Source organism: Chlamydotis macqueenii, chromosome 17 (genome assembly GCF_036417535.1).
Source record: "Chlamydotis macqueenii isolate bChlMac1 chromosome 17, bChlMac1.mat, whole genome shotgun sequence".
Lineage (NCBI taxonomy): Eukaryota > Metazoa > Chordata > Aves > Otidiformes > Otididae > Chlamydotis > Chlamydotis macqueenii.
In genome coordinates, this window is record NC_141572.1 from 15,768,989 (window position 1) to 15,783,549 (window position 14,561).

Sequence of the window (14,561 nt, forward strand, 5' to 3'; positions counted from 1 at the left end):
CTCTCCCCGAGGGGCTGCAAGCACAGCCCCAGCATCGGGCAGCCCCGGGAGCACTGGGTGCACAGGGGGCAGGAGCGCAGCGCAGTGTGGCAGAGCCCGTGGCAGGAGGACTCCGTGGTTTCCAGTGGGGTGGCTGAAGGTGGGTTCCCCAGGGGCCAGGGTATCCCCCCCAGCAGAGACCTTCCCCAGCGCCAGCATGCCAGCCCCCATCCTGCTCAGTGCACACAGTCTCCAGGGTGGAAATGTCCTTCCATGGGACAGGGGCCATGTGAGCCTAGGGGTGGCCCTGCCAGGTGACACAGCAGCTGGGGGACCTTTGCGACACCTCAGCCGATGTCCCAGGCAGTGCGCAGCAGCCATGTCACAGATGCAGAGTGGACTCTGCACTGTCTGTGACGTTGACCTCTGTCCACCCTGTTAGGGAAACCCTGATAAGGTGAGATAAGGCTCTGCTGCCGAACCCGGGCTGTCGGCCCTCAGCTGCCCTGCAGTGCTCCCGGGCGCATGGGGCTCTGCAAGCTGTCCCCGTCCCGACTCTCTGGCATGCAGAACCCTAGCAGGGCAGAGCATCATCTTGGGCAAGTAAATAAACCCCAAGCTGGCTCTGGAAGCATGAGCTGCACTGGAGAAACGATGGTGGTTCTTTCAGCTTCCTTCCATCCCTTTCCAGCCCTGTCACGGCTCCTCCTTGATGAGGTGAAGCTGGACCCCAGCTGGCCACTTCCTAGTGCCGGTCCCCCTCTGGAATGCAGCAGCGATGCAGTGGGATGGGTGTTCCCGGACCCACCAGCCACCCTGAGCAACGTTGCCCCAGGGCACCGGGGCCCTCATGTGGGGTGAGCACTGCCCCATAGCCCAGCCATGCTCCTGGGGTATTTCCAGAGATCCCAGTTTCCAGGTGGGAAACATACCAGCACAGGCTGGGCCACCAGCAGGAAAACGGCACTGCAGGGACGGACCTGAGATCCCGCTGGGCACTGGGCTAGGCGCTAGTTGGGATGGGTCCTCACAGCAGAGGCCACCAGCAGCCGCAGTGACACTAGGCAGAGCCATGGAGGGGAGCACCGGGAGGACCGCGTCGCTGTGTCCTCACCAGCCTGGGCTCATCCAGGAAAGTTTGGGAGATCCTGTTAATGTTTGGAAGCACCTGCGGCGAAGGTGTGAGGGGAATGGAGCCTGGCTCTGCCTGGCGGTGTGCAGTGACAGAACAAGAGGCTGTGGGCACAAATGGGAACACAGGAGGTTCCCTCTGCACGTCAGGAAACACGGCTGTTCCGTGAAGGTCCAGTCCTGGCACAGGGCGCCCAGGAAAGCTGCAGGGTTGCCGTCCTTGGAGACACCCAACTCCTGGCCGGACGCGGCCTGGGCCGTGGGGCAGCTTCGGCCAGGGCTGGACGGGGCAATGGCCCCGTGACCTGCACAGCACACGGCGTCCGTGTGCAGGCGCGTGCCCGTGGCTCGGTACGCGGGGGGCACAGGTGCGCACCAGCTGGGTGTGCACACACCTGCCTGCACGGCCCGAGCTAGGCACGGGCTGGGGCTGCCGCACGGAGCTGTACCCGGCGGAGGCGGCTGTCCCGGGGCCGAGGGTGCGCAGAGTGCGGAGTGCCCCAGCCGAGACTGGGGGGGGGGGGGTGCACGGCCAGGGCTGGCGCGGGGGGCGCGGGGGCTGCTGGGTGTGACACGGAGGTGCACGGGATGGGGGCACCGGCTGCGCCCCGCCGCCTCCGCCCGCCTTTCCCGGGGAGGCGCGGCCCAATCAGCGCGGAGGTTTCGCCGCCGGGCGCGGGCTTAAAGACGGGCGCGAGATGGAGGCGGGGGAAGGTGCACGCGCGGCGCCGCGGGATGTGGGCGCGGGGGGTCCTGGCCTGCGCGGCGGTGTGCGCGTGCGCGCGCGCCTGGCCCGGCGGCGCCGTGTGCGCGCGGCGGGCGGCTGGCGCAGGGGGCGCGCGCTACGTGGCCTTCCTGAGCCCCGGCCCCGGCCCGGCCGCGCTGGTGGAGAGTGCTTGGGCCGGGCGCGGCCGCCTCCGCGCCTGCTGGGCTCGCCGCGACCCGCGCCTGGCCCGCGCCTTCCGCGCCCGCCGCCCGCCCGCCGCCCCCGCTGCCGCGCTGCGGCGGGACCTGGCCGCGCTCTGGCGGCGCCGCGCCGCCTGCGCCGACCCCGCGTCGCCGGGAGGGCGCGGCCGCCGCCGCCGGCGGGGCTGGACGCTGCCGGGCACGCTGTGGTGCGGGGCCGGTGACTCGGCTGGGAACGCCAACGAGCTGGATACGGGGGCGGACGGGCGCGGCGTCCCCCCCCCCCCCCCCGCCACCGGCGGAGCCGTGCTCACCGGCGCTGCCCGCAGGTCTCTTCCGCGGCCCCGACTGGTGCTGCCGGGAGCACGACCAGTGCTCGGCGCAGATAACGGCGCTGCCATTCAACTATGGCATCCGCAACTACCGCCTGCACACCGTCTCCCACTGCGACTGCAACACCAGGTGCGCTGGGGGGCCGGGGTGGGGGGACGCACACAGGGATGGGGGCCACTCACCGGCCCCAGCTGCCCCACAGGTTCCGGCAGTGCCTGCTGGCTCTCAATGACACCATCTCCAACATCATCGGCATCACCTTCTTCAACCTGCTGGAAGTGCCGTGCTTCGTGCTGGAGGAGAGCGAGGAGTGCATCCAGTGGCACTGGTGGGGAGGGTGAGTGCCCCGGGGGGGTGCAGCCCCACAGCTGAGTGCATCGGCCGCTGCGGCCCTGCGCGTGCCATGGCTGGCTGTCCCACTGGCTGCAGCGGGGCACAGCTTGGCTGTGGCAGGGCCTCACTGCATGTGACGTCTGTAGGTGCGAGTGTTACGGTGTGGTCCCCCTGGCCAGGATGGTGCAGCAGAGTCAGTACCACCACAGCCTGCCTGCGGAGGAGGCAGGCAGCCCTCCTGTGCAGCTCCTGCACAAGGGGAGGAAGCCTTCTCGAGCAGGGCACAAGCGGATCCGACAGGCACTGGGGCAAAACCCCAGGCTCCACCAGGCACGGAGGCCTGCAACAGCTCAACAGCCGTGGGGCCCAGGTACCTTGTCCCCTGCATCTGCTGGGGACAAGGCTGAGCCCACAACCAGGCACCCAGCAGCACAGCGGGGGCTGGAGCCCGGCCCCTCAACAGCAGTGGCCGTGTTGGAACAGGACCTTGCTGGAGGAGGGCGAGCACCGGGAGGAGCACAGCGAGGGCCTGGGGGCTCAGTGTACCCTGCCTGCACAGCCCGCCCTGGAGATGGCAGCGTCGGGTCCAACCCAGGCACAGAGCAGTGCAGAGCCACCCCTGTGTCTGCTGTGGAAGGGTGCAGGCAGCAAGGTGAGTTGGTGCTGGGGGCACAGTTTGGGACACAGCTGAGGTGTGCTGAGGCCTTACCCCACTGGGGTCATGGGCTGGGGGTGCCCCTCACCACCTCACTGTCCATAGGCCTGGGCAAGCTGTGCAGGTGCTACAAGTACCTGGATAAGTGTGAGCACCAGATCACACCCCACGAGGTGAAGTACGACCTGCACAACACGGACTCCCGAACGCTCTTCCACTGCAACTGCACTCGCAGGTGCGTGTCCACGAGGAAAATGCAGGGCTTTTCCCACCCTCAACAGGGCACTGTGTGCAGATGGTTTGGGGTCAGACAAGGTGGGACCCAGGGGGATGCCCCCCGGCCAGCTCACCGCTGCCCTCCTGTGCCTGCAGGCTGGCGCGGTTCCTGCGCAGGGTGAGGGACATCAGCGAGGTGGAGGTGGCTGTCCTGGCTGACCGCATTGCCACGGACTGCTTTGTTCTAGAGCCTCCTGCTGACTGCAGCCAGGCGGATGGGCCACAGCACAAGTAAGTGTGGGAGGGCAAGGGAACACTGCTTGAGTGGGGCTTCCCATCCTGCACGGGCAGGAGGGCTGTCCTGGGCGCTGCCCTGCACGCTTGGCATGAAGCTGGCATTGCAAGTGTTATTCCCTGCTCTGCTGCACCATGAGCAGGGCTGGGGTGGAAAGCAATGGCTGTCAGTGCTACAGCATTACACTGATGCTCACAGCTTTGCTTCTCTGGCAGCTGTACCGCAGCGCCTCGAGCTATGCTAGTACCTGCACAGCACCTCAAAAAGACCCTGAGGCGCTGGGGTCCTCTGCACATGACCTCCAAGGCTGAGCATCCAGACTGGAAGATATAGGACAGCGGTGGCACCTTCTATGAGCGATGCCTGCGGCTGGCCTGGAAGCAGAAGCTGAGGGCTCAGCACCCTGTGGTGCTCCGATGATGCCTGAGAAGCACTGCCTCGCATGGGGAGGAAGATGTGCTGTGCAGCGACTACGGAGTGGAGCTGTTTGATTCTAGTCCTTAAGACAAAGGCTGGTACTGAGCACAGCTGCTGGCATGACTGCATGGAGTGGGGGGGCAGGCAGAGGGATTGAGATGCCTCTGAAGGAGCTGTGACTACAGGGGAGTGGCTGTGGCTGCCGCATGTGAGCATCAAGGCAAGGAGAAAGGAATTGGAGGGTTTGGGAAAGAGGAGAGCCACCATCTTTCTTCCCTGTTGTGCCCTGGGGTGGGGGGGATACTCTGGGCATTGAATTGCTGAGGCAGGGGAGATGGTCCCCCACCCCGGATGTGTTTCCCTTCTGCTGGGGGGACTGGAGCAGTGTGGTGTGATCCTGGCCCCCTTCCACAGGCACGGTGGGAGTGGGTGCAGGGAGGGCTGAGGTCTATGCTGGCTCCCAGCCCTGCAGCAAGGTGGGGGGCAGCAGCCAAGGGGCAGGCCTTGTGTGCAGCAGAATATAAATAAAGGGTGGTCTGAGCATGCTGTGTGTGGTGCCTGCCCCCTGCAGTAAGCACAAAGCAGCTGGGGTGGGCAGGATGGTTTATTTTGTCACTTGCGCTAGGTCCAAGGCTGAGGCACAGTGGTAGCAGCAGGAAAGGAGCAAGCTTTGATCTCAGGGGTACCCTGGGGTGGTCCTCACACTATGTCTGTCACCATTGCCACCAGAGCCCTGCCCTGGCCTCCTGTCCCACCTCAGGTCTGAGGCCAGCACTCCTGCCCTAGGACTGAAGGGTCTTGCACTTGGAATTTCACAAGGGGCTCCCCCCCACCACACTGGGCTAAGCCTTGCCCTCCCCCTGTGACACCTCTCAGCCCTACCAGGGTCAGGGCAGCAGCTCAGGCTGGGGGGAACGGGGGGGGCCCTACCTGCCAGGCACACAACAGAGGTGAGGAGTCACTGCAATAAATACAGGAGGGGCAGGGTGTCTCAGCAGGAAAGTGGTAGAGGAAGGCACACAGCAAGCACGCTACAGGGACGAGGCTGCTGCATCAGTGGCCCATGGCACAGCTATGGCTGTCCAGCTCCTGGAGGCTGCTCCGCTCCTTTAGGGAGGTGCTGCAGCCCAGGGGGGCTGGTGGGGCTCATCCTCTGGCAGGGGTGGCCCTGGTCCCCACTCTCCCTCCGCCGGCCCAGGGCCTGGTCAGTCATCTCCAGGTGGAGTGCAGGCAGCAGGCCCAGGTTCCTGGGGTCGGCCCTGGCCAGGGTGTTGTCAGCAGAGATGCACTGGGGGTCACCCTGCTCCCACACAGTCTTGTAGAAGGAGCTACCTTCCTGACTGTTGGCTGCCCACCCTGGCTCCTTTGCTTTGGCTCCACAGTGTCCCGGCTCCTCCTGGGGCAGGTGGATGGTGGGGATGTCCCCAGGGACGCCTCTGTGGCTCTGGGGTGAAGGGCTGCGGCTTGTACCCCTGTCCCGGCTTGATGGCCGCAGGATAAGGCCCTGGAACTTGGCCAGGCTGGGACTTCGGCTCCGGTGCCGTTTCATCTTTCCTGGGCTGGGGCTACGGGATTTGGGGGCCAGCAGGACAAGCGTGCTGTCATCCTCCTCTTCTGAGCTGCTGCCGGAACTGTCTGTAGGGCTGCTGCCCTCCTCCGACCTGGGCAGGGAGATCTGCACCCCTGCATCAGCACTGCTAGCTGATCCTCACAGAGGGCTGTGGAGCACCACAGCAGCCCTGCACCCCTACACAGACCCCATCCCCCGCCTCCCTCAGCCCCTCACCCTCGCCTCTTGGCCGGGCTGACCTGGAAGGGCTCAGTCATGCCAGCGATGCTGCTGGAGCTGTTGCTGTAGTATCCCAGGATGTACTCGCCCTTCCCCTTAGGCAGCGCCTCCTCCAAGAACATCACCTGCCAGAGACAGCCAGTGGGCACCGGGGGTGGGCACAGGGGTGCCCCTATCCACCCCCGGCCCCAGCTGAGAGCAGAAATCCCCGACACCAGCACAGCAGGTCTGCGCAGGGCTCAGCACAAAGCAATAAGGAGGTGCCCTCCTGCCCCATCAAGGGCACAAAGGGGCTGCTGTCCTCTCCCGACAGGGCACATGCCCAGCGAGACAGCAGGGCTGGCCCCAGCTCACCTGTGCACACAGCTGCTTCTCCAGGCAGCGCTCTCCATCCTCACTCCTGGCCCAGACATACGACACGTAGTCTTTAGGGTGCCGAAAGCCCACCTGTGCAGATATACACAGGTGAGCAGGGGAACACCAGCTCAGCACTGTCACCTGGAGGTGACACTGTCACACTGGGCCTTCGCTCTCCTCTCACTCAGCCCCTCCCCTTTGCTCCCTCCCAGCAGTGCCCTGGCCCCCAGCCCCCCAGGAGTGCTGGGCTTTGGACCCTGTGGGGCCCTCAGAGCAGGAGGGAGAGAGAACTGCTGGATCCGGGCCTCCCATAACAGGGCCAAGTCCTGCTGCTAACTGCCAGGGCCAGCCAGGGGAAGGGAGAGCACAGGTCCATGCCATGCACCCATGTCCACTGGTGGAGGGTGGCTCAGGGGGGACCCTGTGGTGCTATGCAGTAGTGCTCCCCACTCCCTCCAGCCCCAGCAGCCCACAAGCCCCTACCCGGTAGAGTCCTATCCAGTCCCAGGAGCTCCGGTGGAAGCCAGCAGCCATCTTGTACCTGACAACTGCTTGCTCAGGCCTGCTCCATTCATCAGCCACATAAATCTCAACCAGGGGCTTGTCTGTCTTGGAAGCAAACTGTCAGAGACATGAACGTGGTGAGCAAGGGCATGCCAGGAAGAGCTGCCCCTGCTGCCCAGGGCACCCATCTAGGGCTGGGCCTCCTCACACATACACCACTGGCAGCCCCCAGCCACAGTGACAAGACAGCTGAGCTTGCCAAACAAAAATAAAATAAACCCCGCACACCCCATCATACACCACACACGCCAGCTGGGCATCTCACTGCTGTAGCTCTGCCTGTGTGCCTGGTGGCCCTGGACAGCACGCTCACCTGCACCGCAAAGGCAGCGGCTACCGGCTTGTGGTCACTGACAGTGTACTCCATGTGGCTGCAGTAGCAGAGCTGGCTCACCGACAGGACGCCCCGGCTGGGCCCGCGCCCACCCGCACCAAGCCCAACACTGGGAGACTTGATCTTCCAGAGGATGCGGTCAGTCCAGGCAGGTTTTCGCTTCTTGGCACTGCAGGGCACAGAGGGGCATCTCTTGCCTGGCAGGGAGCAGTGGGCTCCAGCCCAAACTGCCTCCCCCTGGCACTATGGCACACATGGGCAGGGGACGGCTTGTCTCAGCATACAGCTCAGTGCAGCTGCAGGGACAGACCTGCACCGGCATCAGCACAACCGCTGTGTTCCAGCCAGCTGTTCCCCAGCCCAACCCGTGCTCACCCCAGCACAGCTCCCCCCGTCCATCTGCACTGGTACCAGCACCCACCCTGGCTCCAACCCCCACCACTCCTGCATCCCTCAGCCATGCCACCCACTCCCAGGCCCAGCACACACTTGAGCTCTGCTCTCCTACCTGCTGTCGTACTTGTTGGTGCCCACGTCGAACTTGAAGGTAGGTGGGAAGTTCAGGGGTCCCTCCTGAAAGCCACTGAGGACAGGCCAGGTGGTCTTGGCAATGTTCAGCTATGGGAAAGAGCACAGGTCAGGGAGCACACCAGCCCCCATGGCCTGGCCCCTCTGCAAGACCCCCAAGACCTCTCCATCCCCAGCACACAGTCATCCCTGCCCCACTGCTGCCAGCCCCACACAGCTCTTGGGGTCTGTCCATGCCATGCGAGCAGCAAGTCCATAGACCCAGTGCCCCAAGCTCTTCCTAACACACCAAAATAGGAAACGTGTGCTTAGCTCCCATTCTGGGACTGTGCTGCCCCTTCCCCATAGATCCAGGAGAGCCAGGGCCCTCTGTGTCCCACAGCCGCACGGGTGGTTTTGGCAAGGGCCAAATGGCACTCAGGGCCCGACCGAGGCTCGGCAGCATGCCCATCCCTCTCACTTGATCCTTCTCCCAGAGCTGGCTCAGGATGTTGCTGTCGATGGCATACTTCACAAATCGGATGTCGAGGCTCTCAATGCGGAAGTTGAGGTCCCCAAACCAGAACACGAGGCTGTGGAGCGGAGGGAGGGCAATGGGCTGGAAGGGCTGAGGCTATCAGAGCCGGACAGCACAGCAGAGGGACAACATCCTCAGCCTGCAGCACCAGCGCTCTCAGAAGCACTAGTGCAGGTCAGCATGCAGCCAACAGCTGGGCCAGCTGCCAGCCCTGCCAGGATTCCTCAGGTAGGATGAAGCACCATCAACCAAATAGGCCCGACTTCCCTGGACAGAAACTGAGGGTGGAAATTTCCACCGTGACACACCTACTGGAGTCAGACCGCACAGCCAAGACACCGGTGCAGAGCCAGGCCTCCACCAGTTCCAAACCTCAACAGCGCCAGTACAGTAGGAGCTGTACCAGGCCTGCATGTGCCCCAGGAGAGACCAAGGACCCCTCTTAATACCCACCCCACCGTGCTGGGTCCCCACTGGGCCATGGGACAATTTTGCAGCTCTGCAGATAAGACCCCATCTCCAAGCTGTGCTGGGACTCAAGGGACAGACCCCAGACCCTATCTGGAGGCAGTGGTGAAGGACAGAGACTGTAGAGCCCTGGCCCAGACTGGGGAGCTAAGTAGTGGGGTACATACTCATGGTCCAGGATGCCACTGGCCACGTGCCCCTCAAACTGCTGCATGTGCAGTATGGTGGCAAAGTCCTCCTTGCGCTGCTCTGCCTTCTCCAGGTGCGCTGGCAGGTGACAGTTCAGGAAGCAGACCATGTGGCCGAAGATGGAGAGACGAACGCTCACCCCACCCTTGTTGCCCTGCACGAAGAGGATCCTGTGACTCCTCAGGAAGCCAGGCCCTTGCCGCCTCCCCCAGGGCCGTACTCACCCAATAGCCTCCCAGCCCCGTCCTCGTGCAGTCTGTCTGGATGTCCTGCAGGAAGGGGAGGTGGTAGTACTTGGCAAATACCAGTAGGATCACACCTTGCATCCGCACCGTGCTGACCTGGAATGGGAGCAGGGGCTGACGCAGGATGGTAGCCACAGCAGAACCCGTAGGGGCAGGGACAGCTCCCAACACCTCCAGGCCACAGGGGCAGGACCCTCGTCCTCTGCATGCCCCCCATTTGCAGAGGGCCAAGAGCACATTCCGTTCAGAGATCTATGCACACCCTCCCGAATACAGAGCTGAGAGAAGCCCAGTGACACTAAGGCTCATGTTCGCTCTGGTGCAAGTGCCCCAGGGAGCTGAACCTGCCCTGGGATGCGCAGGCTGCTGCCAGAAGCACAGGCTTGCTCCCACGTTCACCTCCTTGCCCTGGTGCAACGCAGCAGGCAACAAGAAGTTGGGGCAGCACCACAGGGGTAGCCAAAGGTGCAGGAAAGGGAGCAGAGTGGCACAAGCTAGCCAGCGCACTGGCAAGATGAGCCACTAGCCCTCAGGTCAGCCCCCACACGCGGCTTGCATGGCTGGAGTCTGTCCCTCCAGCTGGCTCTGCCACTGCACCTCCTCCCTCTGTCCCTCCAGCCCAACTCTCCCTCGCTGGGGCCCACCTGCCCAGCAGGCGGAGAGGGTCCCCTTTGGGACCTCCTTACCAGGACAAAGTGGAAGGGGCTCAGCACATCCATGAAGAGCTCGCTCCACTGATCTGTGAAGAGGGCATCCTTCAGGCGCTTGTTTATCTTAGAGTTCACCTCTTGCAGCCTGGGAGGAAAGGGACAGGTCCCTCAGCCACAACAGGAAGGTGTCTATGTCCCAGCTAGCGAGAGCTCCTCGGGAGAAACGCCAAGGCACCGTGCTGGGGAGCAGGGCCAGGGGGGGAAGGGCAGTTCGAGGGAGGACCCTGGGTTCAGAGCACAAACCAGCCATATCCTTGCTCCAGCAATGCTGGGCTGTGTGCTAGCAGAAGGCACAAGCGGCCCTGAACCCAGGAAGCCTTGGCTCTTTTTAAAACAGGAGCAGTTCAGCTGCACAGGGCTGGGCAGCAGTCTAAAGCCTGTCTCTACGTGCAAGAGGGGCTTACAGGACATTTCAGCTGCATTGGTCTTTACAGAGAAGCCAAGTCTCACCAGTAGTTCAGCACAGGGTGTCCAGATGCATCCTAGCCACCAGGCTCAGAGCAGCAGCAAACAGGTTAATAGTGCTCCTCCCGGCTCAGCAATTAGTGAAGAAAGGGAAGGAGAACATCCGCAGAGAACAGCAGAATCAGGAAGTGTCTTGCCCAAAAATATCAAGTGCTCGGGGCACAAAGACACGGGTCAGACGAAAGGACGCAGCCAGGCAGAGATGCCCTGGAGGTGAGGAGCAGCAGGACACCCTGCCCTGGCCAGGACACAGCCCCAGCAAGCCCCTTGCTGTCAGCTACACCCCCCTCCCCATCCATCCAGGCTCGGGTCCACCTCCACAGCCCTGCTCCGCTGCTGGTCTGCGGGGCTGAGAGGATCAGGAGCTTAGCTCGAACACAGCATCATAGCTCCAGCAGCCTCAGCCTCACACCGCTGCCTCCCCGGGGCGAGGAGGCTCCAGGGGAGTCCCTGGAGGCAGATCCAGCTCTTCTACCTCACACCCCCGGGGAGAGGCTGCTTCTCACTCCCTGTGCAAAGGCAGCATCTTCCTTGTCTCAGCAGGAATCCACATGCTGCATGGCAAACCTCGAGGGATCAGTTTTCCCTTAGACTCTGGCAGAGCTTGCCTTGCCAGCCACACCAATAAAACCTTACCACACCAACATGACACTGCCTTGCCAGCAGTTAAGTATTGCCAGGGGCACAGAGCCAATCCAGCTGTGAAAGAGCAGCAGATTTGCAGCCTTGAGGCCTGCATACCATGGGCAAAAGCTGAGATGAGGAAAATGCTCCCAGAGGACTCCTGCAGGTGAGTTAAATGCCTCTACAGACTTGACCCCAGGACCACCTGGGCTCCCGGCAAGAGCAGCGCTTGCCAAGGCCCAGCTCTGCACAGCACGGCTACAGGCTCTTTGAGTGCCCAAGACTACTCAGGACTCAAGGGTTTTGGTTCCTCTTAGTGCTCTCATTTTACCAGGAGCTGATTCTCTATCACTTTTTCTGATATTTTACTGCTTGTGATGCACACCCCTCCCTGCTCACCATGCCCCAGGGAGGCTGAGGCTGCAGCTCTTCCATTCCCCTTCCCCCTGGGCTGTGGGGACCCCCCAGAGAGGGATGTGGCGGGGCAGGGGAGGGGGCCCTGCACCTCACCCTCTTACCCAATGGCGATCATGTCTGCATCATTTGTCTCGCCCGTGTTGAGGTGCAGCAGGGATGTCACATCATTCGGGGGCATGGCTGTGCCCACATTCCAGGTGACCACTGTGATGCTTGGGAGGACAAAGGAAGAACAGGCTAACACCGGGGCTCATAGATGTTCCCTGACCCCCCTGTTCAGCCCCCAGCTCCACTAAGGAAGCTCTCTGCCTACAACAGAAGTGCCCACAGCTGAAGCTTAGCCAGGGCACATACACCAGGTCCTTAACTCCCGTTTGAAGGAAGATGGGTCCTTGCCTCTAAATTCCTCCAAGATCTGCACCTCAGAGCATGGCAAGCCCTGCTGTAACCCAAGCCCTGGTGAAATTGTAGAAACCAGCACAAAAAGCCCTCGTTTTCATCGCTGCTGACTGACACAGGCAGGCTAGCACAGCAGGCAGCCTGCGAGACAGGGTGTTCCCAGAAAACCATTTCCCCTCCCTTCTCCTGGAATCACACATCCCTTGGGCTCCTGGAGAAAAGGACCCAGTTTGCAGCCCCCAGAGCATGGCTGACCAGAGAGGCAGGGCATCGCATGCAACAGCGGCGCTGCAAGCCCTGCAGCAGTGTCCTTCACCAGTGCAAAGCTACCATCAGTCACACCACATCAATGCTGTTACGCAGTATGTGCCAGCGGCCTGCGGGCTCTTTCAGCAGCGCTAGGACGAGCCTCAGTCACAGGGGACACATTTCAACAGCGAGGGAGGGCAGTGCCACATCGTTTCCAGAGCCTAGGAACAGCAGGGGCAGATGGCACCTGCTCCACAGCCTATGCCTCCAACACGACACCCCGCACAGTGCCTGCTGCCCTGAATGCTGTCTGTGCAGGCAGCAGGCACCGGGCATCCTTCCCCCGCTCCCCCCCGCTTGCCCTTAGCCCCTCACCCCAAATCTCCTCCAGCTGAACACCATCCACAACCGGATGAAAGGGGCAGCTCCAGCCTGCAAGAGGCCTCGCTCGCTGCTTCACGGTAAGGGCAGCGGCAGCCTGGCATCGCTCCCTCCTGCTCTCCCCCCGCCACGAGACCCGCTCACCGGAACGAGCCATCCTGCGGGACCCTTCCCGAGCAGCAGAGCAGCACGTCGCAGGAGTCGCCAGAGCCCGGCAGGCCGAGGGACCTCCCGAAGAGGGAGAGCTCGTCTGGCTCCGGTTTGGAGAGGGCTGCGGGCTTGGACAGGCCCACCCTCCCGCCGGCGATGAACTCGCTGGAGACGGCTTTGGGCAGGCCGGCGGCCCGGGGCGAGGAGCGCGCCCAGGCCGCGATGTGGTCGCTGGACTCCGCCTTGGGGAGCATCTCGCTCCGGTCGGCGGGCAGAGCCTGCACGGGGCCGGCGCGCTCCGGCGCACCGGGCTCAGGGAAGGCGGGCAGCGTGGGGCGGGCCGGGGAGGCGCCCGGGCTGGGGGGCAACAGGGCCGGCAGCGGGAAGGCGCGGGGCCCGCCGGCCCCCTCAGTCTGGGCCCGGCCGGCGTCCGGCGTCAGGGCCTGGACAGCCCGGCCCGCGGCCCCGGGCCGCAGGCAGCCGTAGGGGAAGGGGTCGCAGGCGGCGTCCGGCCGGGAGCTCTTGCGGGCGCCCGGGACGCCGCCGCCGAGGAAAGGCGCCGCCGGGGCCCCGCCGTCGGGCTGGGGCCGGGCCGAGCCCCCGAGGCCGAGGGGCACCGGCCGCGCAGCGGGAGACGCGGCGGGCGCGGGGCCGCGGCGGAGCCCCGAGGCGGCGGCCGAGCCCTGGTCCGCGCTGCCGCGCCGGGCTGGCTCCATCGCCGGGAGACGGCGTACCAGTACCAGTACCAGTACCAGTACCAGTACCAGTACCAGTACCAGTACCAGTACCAGTACCAGTACCAGTACCAGTACCAGTACCAGTACCAGTACCAGTACCAGTACCAGTACCAGTACCAGTACCAGTACCAGTACCAGTACCAGGCCCGCCGCTGCCCTCACAGCCGCGCGCCGCCCCCCGCCACCTGCGCGCCGCCTTAAAGGCGCAGGAGCGGCAGCAGCAGCCCCGCCCCCCCCCGCGCGCACCTGCCACCGCCCCGCTCACGTGACGGCCTGCGCCCCGCCTCTTCGTCTCCCCCCGGGGGTCCGTGCGGGGCCGGCCCTGCGCGGTCACGGCGGCACGTGCGCATTTTCGCGTGTACGACTGTGTGCACGCACCCCTCGTTGCGCCCCGGCGTGGGGGCAACTGTCGTGTGTCGGTGCACGCGCGCGCGGACTGCAGCCGCACGTGTGCCAGGCCGCACCTGCGCACAGCGGTGCTGGCGCACGTGCATGCCGCTGTTCGCGCGGGAGGTGTGAAAGCGCGTGCGGGGTGCGCTTGCACGCGCCTGAGGGAGGCGGGGAAGCTGGTGACGCGGGGCACAGGGACGGCACAGGTCCCCGCACCGCGGCCTGGAGCGCGGTGTGGAAGGGGAGCACGGTGGCAGAGCAGCCGGCCCCCAGGCCTGGCGGGACGTGCCCGCGAGCACCGAGGAGCTGGCTCCCGTCGTCGCAAGGCCACTCCCAGCAACCTGTGATGGGTGACGGCAGCCAGGAGAGGAGCGGCGGAGAGCACTCGTGCCCGCTGTCTTCAGGAAGGACATGAAGGTGGACGTGGGGAAGCAGAGGCCGGTTGGGTGACGGCGCCGCTGGTCCTGGGAACCTCTGTCAGGCACGGGAACAAGACGGAGGTTTCCAGGAGGAGTCGGCACGGCTCCACCCGGGGGAGTCCCGCTTGGCCGACCTGACCGCCTCCTGCACAGCAGCGACTGGCCCGGCAGAGGGCAGAGCGGTGGACACGGTCCGCCCGGGCTCCGGGACGAGCTCTGACACCGTCTGCTGCCAGGTCCTCCCAGAAAGGCTCTTGGGGTGGGGGCTGGTTGAGCAGCTGCTGAGGTGGGCTGAACACCAGCTGAATGGTGGCCCGTAACTAGCGGTGCGCCCCAGGGGTCCGAACCAGGTTTAACTCTTTGT

The 14,561-nt window shown here is 64.3% G+C and overlaps 2 protein-coding genes across 2 annotated transcripts; one reads left to right on the forward strand and one right to left on the reverse strand.

The window, feature by feature from the left end:
• The first annotated feature begins 1,845 nt into the window (after nucleotides 1-1,845).
• On the forward strand, nucleotides 1,846-4,808 carry PLA2G3 (phospholipase A2 group III). The gene is made up of 7 exons (XM_086761904.1): nucleotides 1,846-2,264; nucleotides 2,344-2,478; nucleotides 2,552-2,686; nucleotides 2,829-3,334; nucleotides 3,443-3,572; nucleotides 3,710-3,844; nucleotides 4,064-4,808. Exons 1-7 carry the CDS (start codon nucleotides 1,846-1,848, stop codon nucleotides 4,179-4,181), a joined length of 1,578 nt encoding a protein of 525 aa, XP_086618030.1. The 3' UTR covers nucleotides 4,182-4,808.
• A 43-nt stretch (nucleotides 4,809-4,851) lies between these two features.
• Nucleotides 4,852-12,983, reverse strand: INPP5J (inositol polyphosphate-5-phosphatase J). Its single transcript, XM_086761905.1, is given in 13 exon segments — nucleotides 4,852-5,393; nucleotides 5,395-5,940; nucleotides 6,075-6,179; nucleotides 6,409-6,501; nucleotides 6,895-7,032; nucleotides 7,289-7,478; nucleotides 7,818-7,927; nucleotides 8,298-8,409; nucleotides 8,990-9,165; nucleotides 9,236-9,352; nucleotides 9,943-10,051; nucleotides 11,574-11,684; nucleotides 12,646-12,983. Coding segments are annotated over 13 exon segments (2,142 nt in total). The 5' UTR covers nucleotides 12,906-12,983; the 3' UTR covers nucleotides 4,852-5,318.
• Nucleotides 12,984-14,561: the final 1,578 nt, after the last annotated feature.

Coding starts and splice junctions, on each gene's coding strand:
- PLA2G3 (XM_086761904.1), top strand. CDS start 1,846: ATGTGGGCGCGGGGGGTCCTGGCCTGCGCGGCGGTGTGCGCGTGCGCG. Junction 2,479..2,551: donor CACTGCGACTGCAACACCAG/GTGCGCTGGGGG, acceptor GCTGCCCCACAG/GTTCCGGCAGTGCCTGCTGG. Junction 3,845..4,063: donor GCGGATGGGCCACAGCACAA/GTAAGTGTGGGA, acceptor CTTCTCTGGCAG/CTGTACCGCAGCGCCTCGAG.